We start from the raw sequence: 22,794 nt of genomic DNA on the forward strand, positions 1-22,794 counted from the left end.
CAAGTACAGCAAGAAAGGAAGTAGGAACATGAAGGTGATAATGGGCAATTTAAAGGTGGCAGGATCAAGGGATTAAAGATGAGAATGCTAAGTCAAATCATTCATTCAATGTCAGATTTCTGAGTGGTATATCAAGAATTGGCACTAAGATGTTTCTGGCTCCAAAACTTTTAATAATGGCTGTGCTTTGAAGCTAAGTGGATTTATATGGCCTCAAATGAAACTCTTGTGACACACTGAGGCAAAGAAATGTGAGAATTGGCTTTGTAGTATCTGAGTAGCAGCTTGGGATGCCTGTTCAGGTAAAGTAGTGGCAGATAGTGCCTCATAGCATCCAATAGGGGAGTTGGTTGGCAGAGTATCAGTATCTGGTAGTTTCTAGACACTGAGGTAAACAATATTTAGGAATTCTAACTGAAGAATATGCTGTAACAGTGCCTTGTACATAGTAGGTGCTCAAAAGTTTGTGATAAAATGAATTTATATTTGGACAGGACTTAGCAGCAGACTCATCCTGGTAACAAGTCTTTATCCAGGCATCTTATGTATATTATTTAATCTTTAGAATTCTTATGAGGATTGTTATCCCCATTTTACATGAAGAAGGAAGTCTTTAAAGCCTAACACAACTAGTATTTGGTAGTACTAGTAGTCCCTTGATCTGGTGGGTTCCAAAGCCTATTCTATACCCTATCCTTTATACTATCTTACCTCATTTATGGATGTGACTTTTACAAAATGACATTCATTAGTTAACTATTAAGTATGCATTATTTATCAGGCATTCTTCTATGCATTGGGCATATATCTGTGAATAAAACAAGCAAAATGTCTTGTCCTCATTGATCTTATATTCTACTGGAATAACAGACAATAATAAAAATATGAAATATATATTAGAAGCACAAATGAGGAAAAATAGAGCAGGCAACTGCATAGGAAGTATGTGGGATGTAAGGAAGGATTGAAATTTTAGACAGGGTGGTCAGGGAAGACCTCAATGAGAAAGTTTATAGTTGAACAAAAACAGGAAGTGAGAGAAGGAGCAAAGTATCTTGAAATTAGATGGAAGAATATTCCCAGTAGAGGCAATAGCAGTTGCAAAGGCCCTAGAGCTGGAGCATGGCTGGAATATCCAATTGGCAGCAAGGGGGCCATGGTGGCTGAAGTGGAGTGAGAGAAAAGGGTAGTAGAGGATAAGGTTAGCCAGCTATTTGGAGATTAGATCATATAGGTCTTTGTAGATCATAACATGGCTTTTGATCTGTGAAGAAATTGGAGGATTTTGAACAGAAGAGAGATGTGATCTGACCTAACACTATTAAAGTTCACTCTGTTATATGTATAGAGAAAAGACTGTAAGAGGAGCAAGGACAGAGTCAACAAGCCCAGTTAAGAGGCTTTTACAATCATATAATGAGCCAGAGTCATAGCAGCAGAGGTGACAACCAGTGGTTTTATTCTGGATATGTTTCTTTTTAAGTAGAATGCCAATGAGATTTTCTGATGGATTGGATGTGGAGTATGACACAAGAGGAGTCAAGATGACATCAGAGTTTTTACTCTGGGCAAATGGAAGGGTAGAATTACCATTACCTGAGATGGCAAAGACTATAGGGGGACTTTGTGTGTGGAGGCAAATGAATATCTGAACCTCAGATTTTAACATGTTAGGCTTAATATACTTCTCAGTAATCTTAGTACAGATGTGGATTGCAGAGATATCAGATATAGAGATATTAATTTACAAGTCATCACCTTATAGATAGTATTTCTCTCTGATTTGTTACTTGTACTCTTTAGCTCTTGAGCAGACTCAATTGGTTCAGTAACCGTTTGCTATTTTGGCTGTACAATCACGTATTATGGTGCCTTAAGCATGTGTCAAAATTGTGTGTTCATGTACCACAGACAACTCATTCTAACACCAAAATTATCTTAGCCTGCACATGGGTTGTCCCTCCTATTTCATAGTCAGTCTGTTCCTATTACAGGCATCTGCTATTAAGCCCATGGTTATCTGAATATGCTCATTGGTTGTAAGTTCATAGGTCATTGGTGTTTATCCATGTGCTGTACTTATATAAGCATATATCATGGTTGTGTACTTTTGCAATGTGGCCTGGCTTCTTTACACTAACTTTAAAACTAGTATTAGGGGGCGCCTGGGTGGCGCAGTCGGTTAAGTGTCCGACTTCAGCCAGGTCACGATCTCGCGGTCCGTGAGTTCGAGCCCCACGTCGGGCTCTGGGCTGATGGCTCGGAGCCTGGAGCCTGTTTCCGATTCTGTGTCTCCCTCTCTCTCTGCCCCTCCCCCGTTCATGCTCTGTCTCTCTCTGTCCCAAAAATAAATAAACGTTGAAAAAAAAATTAAAAAAAAAAAAACTAGTATTAGGTTTACACTCTGTTCATGCAGCATAGTGGTTTAAATAGCCATGTTATTATGTGATGTTTCCTTGCTGTAATTTTCACTTTATTCACTATGGTTGTATATGCTATATTTCTTTGTTCATATGCTATAAATAGCTATTTATTCACTATTGATCATGATAACTAAAAATGTCAGTTCTTCATTGTGGCCACTTGCATCTGTGTCTTAGCCCTTGGCTCTAGTGAAAAAAAAATTGAGCATGTCTGTTTACTTTTGCACCATAGCCTTCTGTTCTGCACCATGCAGTCCACTTAGCTGGCATGGCCATCTGCTCCTAAACCATGTCACTTAATTCCTGATCATGGTTGCTATGATACACACATTGTGTATGCACACATCATGGTTAAGAACTGTTATACAAAATACCTCTTCACACATATCATGGTTGTCTAGGTATACTTTAGTTGTCTCCAGCTAAAGGCTGTAGCTGAAGGCTCTTTAAGTGTTACAGTTTTTAGTTTATGCACCATGGTCACTTGAAAATTCACCAAGCTTGTCATAAGAATTTTAAGGTCTGATGTCCTACAGTCCTTGTTTGTGTTTGTTTGATGGTCATCTGAGCATGTGTTATGGATGTATGTTCATTTAATGTTAATATCTGCTAATGTGCCACATTTTTCTATATAAATACAAGGGCTGGGGCTGGTTTTGTACATATTTGATAACTTTCTAAGGCTACCTGTTCCAGTAGCATTTTTTTAATTAAAATTAATTGTGGTAAAAAAACACATAACAAATCTTAACCATTTTTATTTTTTATTTTTATTTAATTTTTTAATGTTTATTTATTTTTGGGAGACAGAGAGAGAGAGAGCCTGAGTGAGGAAGGGGCAGAGAGAGAGAGAGGGAGACACAGAATTAGAAGCAGTCTCCAGGCTCTGTGCTGTCAGCATACAGCCCGACACTGGACTCAAACTCATGAACCATGAGATCATTACCTGAGCTGAAGTCGGACACTTAACCAACTGAGCCACCCAGGTGCCACAAATCTTAACCACTTTTAAATGTACAGTTTATTAGTGTTAACTATATTCACATTGTTGTGAAATAGTCCAGTGGCATGCTTTTGATCATGTATAATGTCTTAAGGAAGTGTTTATGAAGGCCCTGTTCTCTTGTTCAGTGATTATTAGGCTCATGTGCTATGGTTTTCTGACACATACTATGGTCAAATGGTTTTATGCACAAATGTATTCACATGAATTATAATAATAATGTTTATTAACAAAATGTTATAGTAGTTGGAGGACACATATTATGTCTAATCTCTTCTATAGGTGATGGCTATCTTCTCATAGTTATGTGAACATGTACCTTAGTCCGAGTTCATATAAAATTGTCTTTTATGCATCATATGATATATCATAGTTTTCTGCTTCTAAATCATGGACATTTGCTTCTGCATCACTGGCATCTATTCATAGTGTGAGAACTAAAAATAAATGCTTGTCTACCATAATCATAACCCGTAGTATATAGTAGGATAGTGTAGTTGAAACACACATACTGAGTCTCCTTGCTCATGCAGCATGGCTGTCTTGTCATATACTCAGGATTATTGCTCATGTACTTATGTTTTCTGAGCATCCATCATAGTTCTGTCACATATTCCATGGATTATTTTTGCAATTTGGCCTTCATATACGATACCAAGTCTCTTTGTTCCTGTTCAGCAATTGTTAATTTTGTATCATGATTATTTGAGCATTAACATTTATCATGTAATCATACAACATTAGATTATGCTAAAGAACTGTAGATGTTCAAGCATATATAATACTGTTCATACTATAGATGTTTCTCATGCCCCAGAATCATCGTTTCATGCACCATAATTTCTTACTTATATGCTATGGTTTTCTGAATTGTATGGTTTCTGTTCATTTCTGTAAAATGACCATCAACTCTTGTACAGTTAATAAATCATGAATGTCACAGCCCATATACTAAATTGAACATAAAAAATTGCTGTTTTTGTAAAGCAAACATTGTCAAATATTGGCATTTTTTTATGACACAATCTAATGTTATGACTATTTCTATCTGTAATGTGGACATTTCTTCATGTCAGAAGCTCATCTTTTCCATATCATAGTTTTCTATGCCTGTACCAGATTCTGTTGAAGGAGACCCATAGTTGGTGTATTAAATTAAGAATATGCAGGGGTGCCTGGGTGGTTCAGTTGGTTAAGTATCATGACTCAGGTCATGATCTCGTGAGTCATGAGTTCGAGCCCCACGTCGGGCTATGTGCTGACAGCTCGGAGCCTGGAGCCTGCTTCGGATACTGTGTCTCCATCCCTCTCTGCCCCTCCCCCACTCATGTTCTGTCTCTCTCTCTGTCTTAAAGTAAATAAACACTAAAAAAAATTTTAAAAAAATAAAAAGAATATGTGGATTATGACCTGATAAACGAAGAGGCATGAACCACCCACACAAGGTCAACAGGTAGCTCCCTCAGCATACAAGCTTCTATTTTGCAAAAGTGGAAACACTGGGGTTGTTTTGATTTGCAGGTGCAGTTTTAATATGTTCACACAAAAGAAATAAAGTCACAAGATTCATTTACTTACAAATCCCAGAACAGGGAGGTAGAATGAGCTGGGGGAATGTCAGTCCTCCATCCTAGGTCACAAGCTAGCAGGAGATAAAAAGCAAGGTCACAAGTACTTGTTACTTATGAGGTGGTTGGGATGGAGATCACTAACTTTTTGTGGGCTCAATTCTAAGTGGTTATTTGAAAAGATGCTGTGGGAAAAGCAAAGCAGGAACTTCTGGTAGAAATCCTAAGCTTGGATCCTTATCTAAATATCCAGACTTGGGGTGCCTCGATGGCTCAGTCAGTTAAGCGTCTGACTCTTGATTTTGGATCAGGTCGTGATCTCATGGTTTGTGAGATTGATCCTGTGTCAGGCTCCAGGCTGACAGCATGGAGTGTACTTGGGATTCTCTCTCTCTGTCCATCCCCCTGCCCCCACTCTCAAAATAAATGAATAAATTTAAATGTCCAGATTCTGGGTATGAGCAGGGTTGCCGTAGTATAAAATGCCTAGGCAGCAACTCAAAATAGATGTTTTCTCATCACAAAGATTCAAGAAGACAATTGAGTATAGAACATAATGTCTGTTTTTTTGGGGGTGGGATAAATTTAAAAAGACTTGTTCTTTATCTTCTTATCAACCACAATAGCTCTCCACTAAGTATCTGTTTTACATATTAGTCCCTTGCATAAACTTTCCTTGGAAAAATAGTTTTATATCCTTCTATTCTCACTGGAAGTGAAACCACTGATAGGATTTAAAAAGAGTATGGTATTGGATCAGAATTAGGTATCATTCAAGTGGTTGGTGTCTTAGACTCAAGCCATAAGGTTCATAGATGGCAAGAAAGTGCCACTTTACACTGTTTTCAAACCCCATGTCTTAGGTAAACACCCACCAGTCCAGAGTTCATAAAATAGCCTTGCACATAGGCAACTCTAAATAACATAATTCTATCATCACTATAATTTTCTTACCTTTTTAAGGGTCTTCTGTACCAAAAGGACATGCTTGGATTTCTTCTTTATGTTGTGGCTTCTATATGGGGCTGACTTTGCTCTCAAATATCTCTTTATGGGGAAACATTACATTTCTATTCAAGAGCCATGGTGTTTCATCATTCATCATTTTCTAAACCTGATTCAGAGGAAACAGTTCATCTACTCCAAGCCCTTTGATACTTTGGAAAGTTGCTTAATTTTATCAAATGAGAATCACTCCCAAAAATGCTATAAAGAGATTTCAGGTCTTAAAATTCTAATATCACCTACAATGTTACACATTATGTTAACTATGGCAAAGGCATTGGAGGAAAATGAAGACATGGAGGATTATTTTAAACTCTTGAATTATGAAAAAAGTAACTGCAGCTGAGAGAAGACAGGGAAAGAGATGAAACTAACCTATGACTCCAAATTACTGATTTAGAACTCTTTACTCTTTCTTGAATGGACTTTGGAATATTCAAGAAAGCAATATGTTGGGAGTAAATTTTGGTGGCATTGATGAACTGGGGAAAGGGAATTGTCTCAGTAATCATTTAGTAACTGGATACTAGGGAAGTTAAATGGCTCTAATAGAGTTGAATAAAATATTTTTTCCCGGTTTCTTTTTTGTCTTCTACCCCTTCTCCTTCCTCTTTTCCCTGAACGTGAATCTCACAGGTCTCTCCAAGTTGGTGCCTAAGAAGATGATAGTTACACAAATGAGTCACTTCTACACAAGCAGCCTTGGGCTTCTTTTCCTGATTAATACTTTTCCTGGAACAACTGGCCAAGGGGAATCAAGACGACAAGAACCTGGGGACTTTGTGAAGCAGGATATTGGCGGGTAAGAATGTTTAACTCCTAAAACAAAAGAAAACTGATAAATTCTTGCCTTAGACCAAAACTTTTGATTTTTTCTCAGATGAACTTAGGTACTCCTGTTCCTGATGCTAAGACATTACATTGTATTTTAAAAAACATCTTCATCTCAGACTCTCAAGGTAGAAATAGATCTCAAAGGTCTTTTTGAGCAACTCTCTAGCCCGTGTTTAAATTCCCTCTGTAACATCTTAAGAGCAGTTCTCTCCAACCATTTGCATTCAGTTGTCTCTTTTCTCTGTTAGATCTTGTCCCTTTTTATTGGCTCTGTCCCATTGGCTAATGTCCCATTAGCATTTAAATGTGATCAAGAACCTCCCATGTTAAGTTTTAAAATCCTCCCTCCAAATAGTGCCTTAAATCCTTTCTCCTCTTTCCAGTTGTACTTCTTGAAGAAGTAGTTTTTTTACCCTTTACATACTCACCTCTCATCCATTCTTCCACTGCTGCACTCTGACTTCCAACCCCACGACTCTAATGCAATATCTGCAACCAAGGTGGCCAATGTTGGCTCTGTTACTAAAATGAACATTTGTCTGTTCTTATATTATTCAACATTTTAACTTTTTTTAGTATCATGTAGCAACATTCAAACTTGATGATTCTTCCCTCCCTCTTTAACTCCCTTTTCTTGTGAAATAACACACACACACACACACACACACACACACACATGCATAAAATAGAAATAAGTGGTTTAAGAATAATTCCTTCTTTTACTTCAGAGACAATTTCTGTTTCTTAGATTAAGTTCTCTAGAATCAGGGCCTGAGACAAGGATTCAAAAGCATATAATTTATAGAGAGTGTGCTCAGAGAAACTTGTAAGGAAGCAAGGAAAGCAAGGTCGGGAAGGGGAAAAAGTAAAGGAAAGATGTGATTTCATTTGAAGTATAGCCTCCATTTGACCCATGGGAATGAATGGCACTACAGATTTGGCCTACATTCAAGCAAGGGGCCTGGACTTCTGTAGACACTTCTTAATCAGCCATTGCCCATGGGCTGCCTGGAGGAAGGCATAACCTCCCCAGTATTTTCAGGTGAGGTGATTTCCTTCAGCCAATGTTAATACTTGAAGTAGCAGAGGGACAGTTTCACTGGTTCAGTAAAAGAGGGCTGGACATAGTACCAACAGTAAATAATACACCTATTTTTTTTTCATACTTTTATGGCTATGCTTTCTATAGTATTTTCCACAATATTACACAGCTGTATTAAAAGCTTTTGTGATATAAAGATCTTTTGTAGTCTTTTTGGTAATCTTCTTTTCCTTTGTTCATCACTAATGTGTTGATGTTTTTCTTTATTTTGTTTTAGGTGTTCTTACCATACAGACTCTGAGTGATTTAATCTATCTCCATGACATCATAACCTTCTACATATGCCTATGACTCTTATCTTAATTGTCACTCCTAATTTCTCTTGAATGTCAGACCCCTATATTTATTTATTGGACATGTCCACTTGGCTGTTCCATAAACTCCTTGAACTAAGTATGTCCAAAGTAGTCTCATCATCTCCATCTCTCTCCCCCACTCTTAACAATAACAAAGCAACAAACAAACAAACAAACATGATATGCTCCTCTTCCAGTTTCCTTATTTTAGTCAATAACACTACTATGCATCCCAATGCTCAAGCCAGAAACTTGGAATCATCTTTGCCACTTTTCTACCCTTCACTTTCTATATTGAATTATTCATCAAGATATGTAATTTCGACCTCCCACATCTTTGGATTCATTTACTTTCCTCTAACTTTTCTGCTACCACCCTAGTTTAGCCCAATATTGTCTTACATTTGGACTACTGTAAGAGTCTCTAGTTGGTCTGGGGCACCTGGGTGGCTCAGTCAGTTAAGCGTCTGACTTTGGCTCAGGTCATGATCTCACTATTCGTGAGTTCAAGCCCCGCATCCGGCTCTGTGCTGACAGCTCAGAGCCTGGAGCCTGCTTCAGATTCTGTGTCTCCTCTTCTCTCTGCCCCTCCCCTGCTCATGCTCTGTCTCTCTCTGTCTCTCAATAATAAATAAACATTTAAAAAAATTAAAAAAAGAGTCTCTAGTTGGTCCTACTTCCTATCGTCTTGCTCCCACCCAAACTAACCTCTACTCTGCAGCCAATATTTTTTCTACAATGCATGTTGAGTCATAGCTATTCTGTTTAAAGTCATTTAATTGCTTCCTATTGTCCCTAGACTAATGTCCAAATTCCTTTACATGATTTTATAAGGCCCATTGTAACCCAGCCTCCTCCCATCTTGGCAGTCTTATTTCTTAGTCACCAAACTGTGTTCCTCAACTGTATTAAACTTCTTTTGATTTTAAAACTCCATTTCAGGGGCGCCTGGGTGGCGCAGTCGGTTAAGCGTCCGACTTCAGCCAGGTCACGATCTCGTGGTCCATGAGTTCGAGCCCCGCGTCAGGCTCTGGGCTGATGGCTCAGAGCCTGGAGCCTGTTTCCCATTCTGTGTCTCCCTCTCTCTCTGCCCCTCCCCCGTTCATGCTCTGTTTCTCTCTGTCCCAAAAATAAATAAACGTTGAAAAAAAAATTTTTTTTTAAAACTCCATTTCATTCAGAGAATATTATTATTAGAAATGATCCTCTTAGCCTTGAAATATTTAAGTATTACACAAGATCTCTTATTATTTGGTGGTATCTTTTGTGTTGTTGTTTTATACTTGGCTACTGTCCCATATTATTGGAAGTATGTTCCTAATTATTTTTTCAGAGTTGATTATCTTAATACACTGAGTCTTTCCGTCAATCAGCATTTTCAACAGTAATTCCTGGGGCTGAGGGCTACAGACCTAGACAAATATGTCCTTAGAAACTTGGCCAATGAAGCTCTTTTTGGTTTTCACTCCAGACTGGAAATATAGACTAATTCTGTTTTATTAACTCCTCATGAATCTGATTTCATTGGGCCATGAGGGATGGAAGTTCTAAGTACATGAACTTTATTTTTTTCAAGTGTTAAAGTCTTTTAAATTGTAACTCTGAGAATAAAGTTCTTTTAAAAATGTATTGCATTGTTTCTTATAATTTTTTTTTTAATTTTTTTTTTCAACGTTTATTTATTTTTGGGACAGAGAGAGACAGAGCATGAACGGGGGAGGGGCAGAGAGAGAGGGAGACACAGAATCGGAAACAGGCTCCAGGCTCTGAGCCATCAGCCCAGAGCCTGACGTGGGGCTCGAACTCACGGACCGCAAGATCGTGACCTGGCTGAAGTCGGACGCTCAACCGACTGCGCCACCCAGGCGCCCCGTTTCTTATAATCTTAAATACAAATTTTGAAAGAAAATAGTCTCTTGGTGACTTTATGATCATCATGAAGAACATTCATTATGTTAATTCTATGTTCCTATTTTTCTTTTTGTGTCTCGATGCTCAGTGTGAATTGCAGCCTCTCCTGCTTACAGTTTTTTTTTTTATATCCTATTGATTCTTAGAAAACCAGATAGCCAAAACTTTTAGTAATTATATTAAAGAGGAGGCCAAGAAATCCTCCTTGAAAAAGCTAAGAGAAGTGATTGGATTTAATACAAGGGCATTAAAATATTTTTTGTGGGGGTTGCTTTCTTCCAAGTCCAGGACAACTGATATTTTGGAGGGATGAAACTAGTAAAACCTTGGCTCTAAATATTAAGGTCGGCACTGCATTTGTATTTGCTATAAAATAAGAAACCAATACAACTTTAAAATATGCGGTATACATTGGTAGTTCTGATACTTACCAAGCTGCTTCTTTTTGTCTGCTTGTTTTCAAAACTTCTTAATGATGTTTTTTGTGTGTTGAAAAAAAAATCCATTTGCTGTATTATTTTATCCACTTCTTTTTTACTTCAAGTTTTTATTTAAATTCCAGTTAGTTAACATATAGTGTAATATTAATTTCAAGAGTAGAATTTAGTAATTCATCACTTACATACAACACCCAGTACTCAACACAGAAAGTGCCCTCCTTAATACCCATCACATATTTAACCACTCCCCCTGCCCTCCTCCCCTCCAGGAACCCTCAGTTTGTTCTCTATAGTTAACAGTCTTTTTTATGGTTTGCCTCTCTGTTTTGTTCCTCTATGTTTATCAGTTTTGTTTCTTAAATTCCACCACCTATGAGTGAAATCATATAGTATTTGTCTTTCTCTGACTTATTTTCCTTAGCATAATACACTCTAGCTCTATCTACATCCTTGCAAATGATAAGATTTCATTCTTTTTTATGGCATATATATATATATATATATATATATTCCCAACATTCTCTCTCTCTCTCTCTCTCTCTCTCTCTCTCTCTCTCTCACACACACACACACACAAATAAATAAATAAAACATTAAAAAATAAACATTAATTTTTTTTAATAAAAGAAGAACTAGCTCTTAGTTTCATTGATCTTTTCTATTGTTTTTCTGGTCTCTACTTTGTTTTTATTCTGATCTTTGTTATTTCCTTTCTTCTGCCAACTTTGGGCATAGTATGTTATATTTTTAATTCCTTGAAGTTGTTTATTTGAGATCTTTCTTATTTCTTAATCTAGGCCTTTATCACTATAAATTTTTCTCTTAGAACTGCTTTTGCAGCATTTCCTATATTTTGATATGTAGTGCTTCCATTTTTGTTTGGTTAAATATATATTTATTTCATGTTTGATTTCTTCTATGTTGTTCAGAAAAATATTTTATCTCCACATATTTGCAAATTTTTCAGGTTTCTTCCTGTTATTGATTTCTAGTTTCATGCTGTTGTGGTAGAAAGATAGTTGATATAATTTAAATATTCTTAAATTTTAAGACATTTCTGACCTGTGATCTATCCTGGAGAATATTTTATGTAAACTTAGAAGAATATGTATTCTGCTGCTGCTGGATGGAGTATTCTGTACCTATTTTAGGTACATTTGGTTGAAGGTGTCATTCAAATCCATTTTTTCCTTATAAACATTGGGGTACAAGTGCCCCTATGCATCAGCACTCCTGTATCCCTTGGGTAAATTCCTAGCAGTGCTATTGCTGGGTCATAGGGTAGATCTATTTTTAATTTTTTGAGGAAACTCCATACTGTTTTTCAGAACGGCTGCACCAGTTTGCAATGTTTATAGTAGCACTTTCAACAATAGCCAAATTATGGAAAGAGCCTATATGTCCATCAAGTGATGAATGGATAAGGAAGTTGTGGTTTATATATACAATGGAATACTACTTGGCAATGAGAAAGAATGAAATATGGCCTTTTTTAGCAATGTGTATGGAACTTTAGAGTGTTATGCTAAGTGAAATAAGTCATACAGAGAAAGACAGATACCATATGTTTTCACTCTTATGTAGATCCTGAGAAACTTAACAGAAGACCATGGGGGAGGGGAAGGGAAAAAAAGTTAGGGAAGGAGGCAAACCATAAGAGACTCTTAAAGGGGCGCCTGGGTGGCACAGTCGGTTAAGCGTCCGACTTCAGCCAGGTCACGATCTTGCTGTCCGTGAGTTTGAGCCCCGCGTCAGGCTCTGGGCTGATGGCTCAGAGCCTGGAGCCTGTTTCCGATTCTGTGTGTGTCTCTCTCTCTCTGCCCCTCCCCCGTTCATGCTCTGTCTCTCTCTGTCCCAAAAAATAAATAAACGTTGGGAAAAAAAAAAAGAGACTCTTAAAGACTGAGAATAAACTGAGGGTTTATGGTGGGTGGGAGGGAGGGGAAAGTGTGTGATGGGCATTGAGGAGGGCACCTGTTGGGATGAGCACTGGGTATTGAAACCAGTATGACAATAAATTTCATATTAAAAAAAACAAATCCATTATTTCCTTACTAATTTTCATCTGAATTATGTAGCCATTGTTGAAAGTGAGGTATTGTAGTGCCCTATTATTGTTTTTCTGTATATTTTTTCCTTCAGATCTGTTAATAATTTTTTAATATATTTAGGTGCTACAATATTGAGTGAATAGGTGTTTATAATTATTATATACTCCTGATCAATTGACCTTTTTATCATTTTATAAGGACCTTCTTTGTCTATTGTGACAGTTTTAGACTTAAAGTATATTTTGATTTATCTAAGTGTAACTTAGATATAGCTACCCTCTTTCGGTTTCCATTGGCTTGTAATATGTTTTTCCATCCCTTCACTTTCAGCCTGTGAGTACTCTTAATGCCTAAATGAGTCTCTTGTAAGCAGCATATAGATGAGTATTGGTTTTTTTATCCAGTCTTTTTGTGTCCAACTTAATCAATTTCCATTTAAAGTAATTATTGATAGATATGAGCTTACTATAATCACTTTGTGAATTGCTTTCTGATTGTTTTGTTGTTCCTGTTTCTTTCTTCACATCTTGCTATCTTTTGTTGTGAGTTGATAAATTTTTGTAGTGGTTTGCTTTGATTCTTTTCTCTTTATCATTTCTGTGTCTATTATAGGTTTTTGGTCTGTTACCATAAGGCTTTCATGACATATCTTATAGTTATAATAATCTATTTCAAGCAGATAACAGCTTAACTTCAGTTGCATAAGAAACTTTTATGTATTTACTTGTCCCCCTGACAGTTTATGTTGATATTCCCATTTGAATATTTTTATATTTTGTATCTATTAATGTAATATTGTAGCTATAGCTATTTTTGAATACTTTTATCTCTTAACCTATATTCTAGATTTCAAAGTGACTTATACCCCAATCAGTATTTTGAATTTGACTATATTTGTACCTTTTCCAGTGAGTTTTATACTTTTATATGTTTTCATATTAGTAATGAGCACATTTTTATTTCATCTTGAAGAACTTCCTTTAGCATTTCTTGTAGGGCAGGTCTAGTGGTTATGAATTCCCTCAGCTTTTGTTTGTATGGGAAACTTTTTATCTCTCCTTTATTTCTAAATGACAGCTTTGCTGGGTAAAGTACTCTTGGTTGACAGGTTTTTTTTCTTTGAGTATTTTGAAGATATCATTCCACTTTCTTATGACTAATAAGGTTTATGCTGAGAAATCTGCTTATATAGTCTTATCAGAGTATCAGAGTTTACTTGTATGTGATTTTTTTTTATTTTGCTGCTTTCAAGATTCTCTCTTTGTCTTAATTTTTGAGAGTTTGATTATAATGTGTCTCAGTGAAGATCTCTTTAAGTTGAATTCTCTTTGAAGATCTTTGAGTTTCCTGTACCTGGATAACCATATCTCTCCCCAGATTTGAGAAATTTTCAGCCATTATTTCTTTAAATAAAGTTTCTGTCCCCTTCTTCCTCTCTTCCTCCATAATGAAATATTGTTTCTCTTGATTATGTCCCACAGTTCTTGTGGGCTTTCTTCACTCTTTTTCATTCTAATTTATTTATTCTCCTCTGACTGAATAATGTGAAAAGATCTGTTCTCAAGCTCAAAGATTCTTTTGCCTGATCAAACCTACTGTTGAAGCTATCTATTGCATTTTCAATTTCATTAATTGTATTATTCATCTCCAGAATTTGTTTGGTTCTTTTGATGACTTCTAGTTCTTTGTTGAATTTCTCATTTTGTTCATGTATTGTTTTCCTGAATTCATTAATTTGTTTATCTGTGCTCTCCTGAATTTCACTGAACGTCCTTAAAAATCATTATTTTGAATTCTTTTTCAGTTAACTCACAGATCTCCATTTCTTTGGGTTCAGTTACTGTAGTATTATTTTATTCCTTTGGTGGTGTCATATTTCATTGCTTTGTCATGTCTTTGATGGATTTTCATTGATGTCTGCCCATTTGAGCATGCTGTTACCTCTTACAGTCTTTTAAAAGTGGCTTCAGTAGTAAAAGACTTTCACCTAGGGTGGCTCTAAGGGTGTCAGCTGGGTGTGATCCAGCATCTTTGGTTCCTGAGAAGGCACAGTGGTAAAGTCTGTCCTATTCCTTTGGCTGAGGTTGCCATTGGCCAGACTTTAGGGATTTTCTGTGGTTAAGGCTTCAGAGGCCCTGCAGGTAGTAGTACCAGGTAGGGCTATCTATGTATTCAGAGGCTAAGGCTGCTAGGGTCTTCCTGTTCTCCCCTTTCCCTTTTGTTGCCCATGGGAGGAGGTTCTAGCCAAGAAGATCCTTTCCAGTGCCTGGATGGATGTCCTGACACTCCTAGACAAGAAGATCCTTCCCAGTGCCTGGATGGATGTCCTGACACTCAGAGCCCTTGGAGAATTATTGGAACCAATGTTGTAGAATCAGGTTCATGTGAAACTACCACAGAATCTTTGTCTTGGGGCATAGGCACATTTGCTGTAGCTATGGTACTGGTGTGTAGGGTGTGGGCCTATGTAGATATATCATGGAACCAGTACCTAGGTCTCAAGGGCTCACTGCTATAATTCCAGCTGGTGGGAGAGAATGCAGCACTGGCATTCGAGTCCCGAGATGACAAGGTGCAGTTGTGGCTTGGGTCCAGGGATAGGATGCTGTGGTAGCACAGCCTGGAGATGGTGAGTCAAAGTTTCAACTATGTCCTCCAAGGGCAGTCACAGGACGGCAGTAGCACAACTCATGGTAGTCTATGAAAGGCATATGTTGGGATTTAGGGAGCTGGGCACAGCAGTGGCAGCACAGCCCTGGCAATTCCAGTTCAGAGCCATGTGACCTAGGATCCAAGGGATGAAGCTCAGGGCAATGAGCTTGGCTCCAGCTATGATGGGTCAGAGACCCAACTTGAAACCTTAGAGGTAGGATTCAGGTCAGCAGTAGCACCCTGGCAATGATGGTTCAGAGTCTTCACCTGGGGACTTTCAGGTGGAGCTCAGTGTAGAAGCAGTCTGGTCCCAGCAATGGGTCAGAGCTACAACCTACCATTGGGCTGGGGAAAATGGGGATCAGGATAGTAGCAGCACACCTGGAAATGATGGGGCATGGCCTGGAACCCAGGGGGCAGAGTTCAGGGAAGTGACAGCCCATCTCAGCAATGACAGTTTAGAGTCTTGACCTGAGATGGGGGTTGGCCAGGACAGTAGTAGCACTCTTTGCAATAACAACCCAGAGCCAGGACATGGAACCTGGTGAGTGGAGATAAGGAAGTCAGCAGCAGGGCCCAAATAATGGCTTTCAAAGCACAACTTGTGACCCGGGGGGGGGGGACTCAGGGTATTGGAGGCTGCCCTGGTAATGGTGAGACAAATGGTGACCTGGGGACAGGGGTTGGTAAGAGCAGTGACAGCTCCAGTTTCATGTATGATCAGGTACTCTGATGCCAGATCTCTGAGAATAGGGCATAGCAGCAACTGGGCCCCCTGAAGGTAAGTCTTACCTCGGAAACAGCTCCAGCCTGGGGGAGTAGATGCAGACAGGGGCATTCCATGCTCTGTAAGCTGAGATCAGCATCAGTGAAGACTGTGGGAGATGTCTATAGAAAAAGCTGCAAATATTCACAATGGTGAGGCTTCCTAGGGTTCTCCTGCTCTCCTCCCTGTGTGGTGAACTCCTTATGAGGGCATTCTTCCAGGCGTTGAGCAGATCCTGACTAGGGGATGGGATGATACAGGTAACATTCTTCCTGTACTTTTCTATGTGGCCATCCTCAATTTTTTAGCTCCTTGGATTTTTGCTGGTTATTTTTTATCTAGAGTTTTCCCTGTGCTATTTTCTTCAGTTTATACTTGTTTATGGTTCTTGTTAGTTTTCTTCTTTTGTTGGGGTGAGATGAGTTTTGGGATTTCATAGCCCTCCATCTTGCTGATGTCATTTTCTGCACAGTAATTTTAATTTTTTTAAGTTTATTTATTTATTTTTGAGAGAGAGATGGTGAGAGAGAGGGGCATAGAGAGAGGGAGAGAGAGAGAGAATCTAAAGCAAGCTCTGCCCTGGCTCAAAATCATGAACTATGAGATCATGACCTGAGCCAAGATCAAGAGTCAGGTTTTTAAATGACTGAACTACCCAGGTGCCCCAAATTTGTTTTATTTTTAAATATGTTTTCCCTTAGGAGACATACAGTATTAGGGGAAATGCCGTCCTTTTAATGAAGTAAATTTCTTTTCTCTTTGGGTTGTTATATGAACTGTATCAGCAGCTCCACATCTGTGCTTCTCCTGCTTCCCCCTGAAATAAGGATACCTAGGTCCTCAGTGTAGTTAAACTAATGCTATTACTACCAACATTCTGGACTTGTGCTCGCTTCGGCAGCACATATACCAACATTCTGGACTTAATCCCAAAATGGTCAGTGATCTTAATTTGTCCAAGAGTATAAGTGTGCCTGTATTTTTTTATGTTAATAGATCTATTGAGATATATTTCCTTGAACATAAATTATTTTTAAAAGACTAAGAAGGTTTGCTATACTACTTTAAATTGAAATATAGTCTTCATACAATGTTATATTAGTTTCAGGTATACAACATAGTGATTTTTCAGTTCTATACACTAAGCTATGCTCACCAGGATAAGTACAGTTATCATTTGTCACCATATAAAGTTATTACAACATTATTGACTGCATTCCCTATGCTGTACTTTTAATCCCCATGACTTATTCATCTTACAACTGCAAGTATGTACCTCTTAATCCCCTTCACCCATTTTGTCCATCTCCAAACCCCTACCCCCTTGGCAACCACCAGTTTACTCTCTATATTTATGGTTCTTTTTCTGTTTCTGTTTTTTTTTTGCTTGTTCACTTGTGTTTCATTAGATTTCATATATAAGTGAAATCATATGATATTTGTGTTTCTCTGACTTATTTCATTAGGCCCATGCTCACTTCAGCTCCAGACATCTTGCTAGGGTTCCCCTTGTGTGGAATGCCCTGAGATCCCTCAGCTTACTTTCACTTCAGCTTCAGTGGTTCTTCCAGAGTGCCATCTGTGTGGCATGCCACAGGACCCCCCTCTGGTCCTGCCCATCTCAGTTCCAGAGGCCCTAAAAGGTGTCTCCAGAACAGTGCCCTGAGATCCCCAGCCCACACCATCTAGAGCACCAGTCAGCCAGCCAAATCCATAAGGCACATGCAATTTATAAAGGGGACATACCTACACAAGGAAATTCCTTCAAATTTAGGAGAAGTAGCTCTTCGATTTGTGAACACAAACACAGAAGGTAAAGCAAAATGAGGAGTCAGAGGAATATGCTCCAACTTAAAGAACAAGACAAAACTTCAGAAAAAGAAATAAACAAAAAGTGCCCATCTTTATTTTGTTTATGTTGAACGGCACTTTATATAAAAATTTTTATTGTATCATTTTTTTTTTGAGTTCATGGATTTAGAAACTTTTTAAAATATAATTTATTGTCAAATCAGTTTCTATACAACACCCAGTGCTCATCCCAAGTGCCGTCCTCAATGCCCATCGCCCACTTTCCCCACTCCTCCACCCCCATCAACACTCATTTTGTTCTCAGTATCCAAGAGTCTCTTATGGTATGCCTCCTTCCCTCTCTGTAACTTTTTCCCCCCTTCTCTTCCCCCATGGTCTTCTGTTAAGTTTCTCAGGATCCACATATGAGTGAAAACATATGGTATCTGTCTTTCTCTGCCTGACTTATTTCACTTAGCATAATACTCTCCAGTTCCATCCACATTGCTACAAATGGCCATATTTCATTCTGTCTCATTGTCAAGTAGTATTCCATTGTATATATCAACCACGTCTTCTTTATCCATTCGTCAGTTGATGGACATTTGGGCTCTTTCCATAATTTGGCTATTGTTGAAAGTGCTGCTATAAACATTGGGGTACAAGTGCCCCTATGCATCAGCACTCCTGTATCCCTTGGGTAGATTCCTAGCAGTGCTATTGCTGGGTCATAGGGTAGTTATATTTTTAACTTTTTGAAGAATATCCACATTGTTTTCCAGAGTGGCTGCACTAGTTTGTATTCCCACCAACAGTGCAAGAGGGTTCCCGTTACTCCACATCCTCGCCAGCATCTATAGTCTCCTGATTTGTTCATTTTAGCCACTGACCAGCATGAGATAGTATCTCCGTGTGGTTTCGATTAGTATTTCCCTGATGATGAGTGACATTGAGCATTGTTTCATGTGTCTGTTGGCCATCTGGATGTCTTCTTTGGAAAAGTGTCTATTCATGTCTTCTGCCCATGTCTTCACTGGATTATTTGTTTTCAGGTATGGAGTTTGGTGAGTTCTTTATAGATTTTGGATACTAGCATTTTATACAATATGTCATTTGCAAATATCTCTTCCCATTCTGTTGGTTGCCTTTTAGTTTTGTTGATTGTTTCCTTTGCAGTGCAGAAGATTTTTATCTTCATGAGGTCCCAATAGTTCATTTTTGCTTTTAATTCCCTTGCCTTTGGAGATGGGTCAAGTAAGAAATTGCCACAGCTGAGGTCAAAGAGGTTGTTGCCTGCTTTCTCCTCTAGGGTTTTGATCGTTTCAGTCTCACATCCAGGTCCTTCATCCATTTTGAGTTAATTTTTGTGAATGGCGTAAGAAAGTGGTCTAGTTTCATTCTTCTGCATGTTGCTGTCCACTTCTCCCAGCACCATCTGTTAAAGAGACTGTCTTTTTTCCATTGGATGCTCTTTCCTGCTTTGTCAAAAATTAGTTGGCCATAGTTTTGTGGGTCCAACTTCTGGGTTCTCTATTCTATTCCATTGGTCCATGTGTCTGTTTTTGTGCCAATACCATACTGTCTTGATGATTACAGCTTTGTAGTAGAGGATAAAGTCAGGGATTGTGATGCTTCCCTCTTTGGTTTTCTTCTTCAAGATTACTTTGGCTATTCAGGGTCTTTTGTGGTTCCATACAAATTTTAGGATTGCTTGTTATAGATTTGAGAAGAATGCTGGTACAATTTTGATTGGGATTGCATTGAATGTGTAGATTGCTTTGGGTAGTATTGACATTTTAACAATGTTTATTCTTCCAATCCATGAGCATGGAATGTTTTCCCATTTTTTGTGTGTCTTCAATTTCCTTCATAAGTTTTCTATAGTTTTCAGCATACAGATTTTTACTCCTTTGGTTAGGTTCATTCCTAGGTATTTATGGTTCTTGGTGCAATTGTGAATGGGATCCATTTCTTTATTCCTCTTTCTGTTGCTCCATTATTGGTGTATGAAAATGCAGCTGATATCTGTACATTGATTTTGTATCCTGCAAGTTTGCTGAATTATGTGTCAGTTCTAGCAGACTTGGTGGAGTCTGTTGGGTTTTCCATGTAGAGTATCATGTCATCTGTGAAAGTGAATGTTTGACTTCATCTTTGCCAATTTTAATGCCCTTGATTTCATTTTGTTGTCTGATTGCTGATGCTAGAACTTCCAACACTATGTTAAACAACAGTGGTGAGTGTGGACATCCCTGTCATGGTCCTGATCTCAGGAGGAAAGCTCTCAGTTTTTCCCCATTGAGGATGCTTTAGCTGTGGTCTTTTCATAAATAGATTTTATGATGTTTAAGTATGTTCCTTCTATCTGGACTTTCTTGAGGGTTATTATTAAGAAAGTGTACTGTATTTTATCAAATTCTTTTTTGCATCTATTGACAGGATCAAATGGTTCTTATCTTTTCTTTTATAAATGTGATGTATCACATTGATTGATTTGCGAATGTTGAACCAGCCCTGCACCCCGGAATGAATCCCACTTGATCATGGTGAATAATTCTTTTTATATGCTGTTGAATTTGATTTGCTAGTATCTTGTTGAGAAGTTTTGCATCCATATTCATCAGGGATATTGGCCTGTAGTTCTCTTTTATGCTGGATCTCTGTCTGGTTTGGGAATCAAAGTAATGCTGACTCATAGAATGAACCTGGAAGTTTTCCTTCTCTTTCTATTTTTTGGAACAGCTTGAGAAGAATAGGCATTATCTGTGCTTTAACTGTCCGGTAGAATTCCCCAGAGAAGCCATCTGGTCCTGGATGCTTATTTGTTGGGAGATTTTTGATAACTGATTCAACTTCTTTGCTGGTTATGGGTCTGTTCAAGTTTTCTTTTTCTTCCCGTTTGGGTTTTGGAAGTGTGTGGGTACTTAGGAATTTGTCCATTTCTTCCAGATTGTCCAACTTGTTGGCATATAATTTTTCATAGTATTCCCTGATAATTGTTTGTATTTCTGAGGGATTGGTTGTAATAGTTCCATTTTCATTCATGATTTTACCTATTTGGGTCATCTCCCTTTTCTTTTTGAGAAGCCCGGCTAGAGATTTATCAATTTTGTTTATTTTTTCAAAGAACCAACATTGGTTTCATTGATCTGCTCTACAGTTTTTTTAGATTCTATATTGTTTATTTCTGCTCTGATCTTTATTATTTCTCTTCTGCTGGGTTTGGGATGTCTTTGCTGCTCTGCTTCTATTTCCTTTAGGCGTGCTGTTAGATTTTGTATTTGGGATTTTTCTTGTTTCTTGAGATAGGCCTGGATTGCAATGTATTTTCCTCTTAGGAATGCCTTTGCTGCATCCCAAAGCGTTTGGATTGTTGTATTTTCATTTTCATTTGTTTCATGTATTTTTAAATTTCTTCTCTAATTGCCTGGTTGACCCATTCATTCTTTAGTAGAATTCTCTTTAACCTCCATGCATTTGGAGGATTACCAGACTTTTTCCTGTGTTTGATTTCAAGTTTCATAGCATTGTGATCTTAAAGTATGCATGGTGTGATCTCAATTCTTTTATAGTTATTGAGGGCTGTTTTGTGACCCAGTATGTGATCTATCTTCGAGAATATTCCATGTGCACTTGAGAAGAAAGTATATTTTGCTGCTTTGGGATGTAGAGTTCTAAATATATCTGTCAAGTCACCTGGTCCAATGTATCATTCAGGGCCATTGTTTCTTCACTGATTCTCTGTCTAAATGATCTGTCCATTGTTGTAAGTGGAGCATTAAATTTCCTTGCAATTACCACATTCTTATCAATAAGATTGCTTATGTTTGTGATTATTTTTTTTATGTATTTCAGTGCTCCCAAATTCAGTGAATAGACATTTATAATTGTTTGCTCTTCCTAATGGATAGACCCTCAATTATTATATAATGTCCTTCATTTCTTGTTGCAGCCTTTAATTTAAAGTCTGGTTTATCTTATATATGTATGGCTACTCCAGCTTTCTTTTGACTTCCAGTAGCATGATAGATGGATGTCCATTCCCTCACTTTCAATCTGAAGGTGTTCTCAGGTCTAAAATGAGTCTCCTGTAGACAGAAAATACGTGGGTCTTGTTTCTTTTTTTATGCATTTTGATACCCTATGTCTTTTGGTTGAAGCATTTAGTCCATTTTCATTCAGTTTTGTTGTTTAAAGATATAGGTTTAGAGTCATTTTGTTATCTGTAGGGTTCATGCTCATTATGATGTCTCTGGTACTTTGTGATACTTGCAACATGTCACTTACAGAGACTCCCTTAGGATCTCTTGTGGGGCTGGTTTAGTGGTGATGAATTCCTTCAGTTTTTGTTGGTTTGGGAAAACCTTTATTTCTTCTTCTATTCTGAATGACAGGCTTGCTGAATAAAGGAGTCTTGGCTGCATATTTTTCCTGTTCATCATATTGAAGATTTCCTGCCATTCCTTTCTGGCCTGCCAGGTTTCAGTAGATAGGTCTGCTACCACCCTTATGTGTCTACCTTTGTATGTTACAGTCCATTTATCCCTAGCTTCTTTCAGAATTTTATCTTTCCTTGTATTTTGCCAGTTTCACTATGATATATTGTGCAGAAGATCTATTTAAGTTACATCTGAAGGGAGTTCTCTGTGCCTTTGGAGTTCAATGCCTGTTTCCTTCCCCAGATTGGGAAAGTTCTCAGCTATGATTTGTTCAAGTACAACTTCAGCCGTTTTCTCTCTCTTCTTCTGGAATTCCTATGATATGTGTATTGTTCTGCTTTTGAATCACTTAGTTCTCTAATTCTCTCCTCATAATACTGGATTTTTTCATCTCTCTGTTTCTCAGCTTCCTCTTTTTCCATAATTTTATCTTCTAATTCACCTATTCTCCCCTCTGCCTCTTCAATCCGTGCTGTGGCTACCTCCATTTTATTTTGCACCTCATTTATAGCA

General features: G+C 37.9%; 1 protein-coding gene across 1 annotated transcript in view; it reads left to right on the top strand.

Moving 5' to 3' along the window:
- Nucleotides 1-6,654: 6,654 nt before the first annotated feature.
- Nucleotides 6,655-22,794, top strand: part of GABRA3 (gamma-aminobutyric acid type A receptor subunit alpha3) — a 214,033-nt gene continuing 197,893 nt past the window's right edge. Inside the window, exon 1 of the mRNA XM_047097768.1 lies at nt 6,655-6,801. Coding sequence (XP_046953724.1) covers nt 6,662-6,801 — 140 coding nt within the window. The 5' untranslated portion in view covers nt 6,655-6,661. The remainder of the gene's footprint in view (nt 6,802-22,794) is intronic.

Source organism: Lynx rufus, unplaced genomic scaffold (assembly GCF_022079265.1).
Source record: "Lynx rufus isolate CCGP_SWC_20201006 ecotype Redwood Valley unplaced genomic scaffold, mLynRuf1.p SCAF_40, whole genome shotgun sequence".
Taxonomy (NCBI): domain Eukaryota; kingdom Metazoa; phylum Chordata; class Mammalia; order Carnivora; family Felidae; genus Lynx; species Lynx rufus.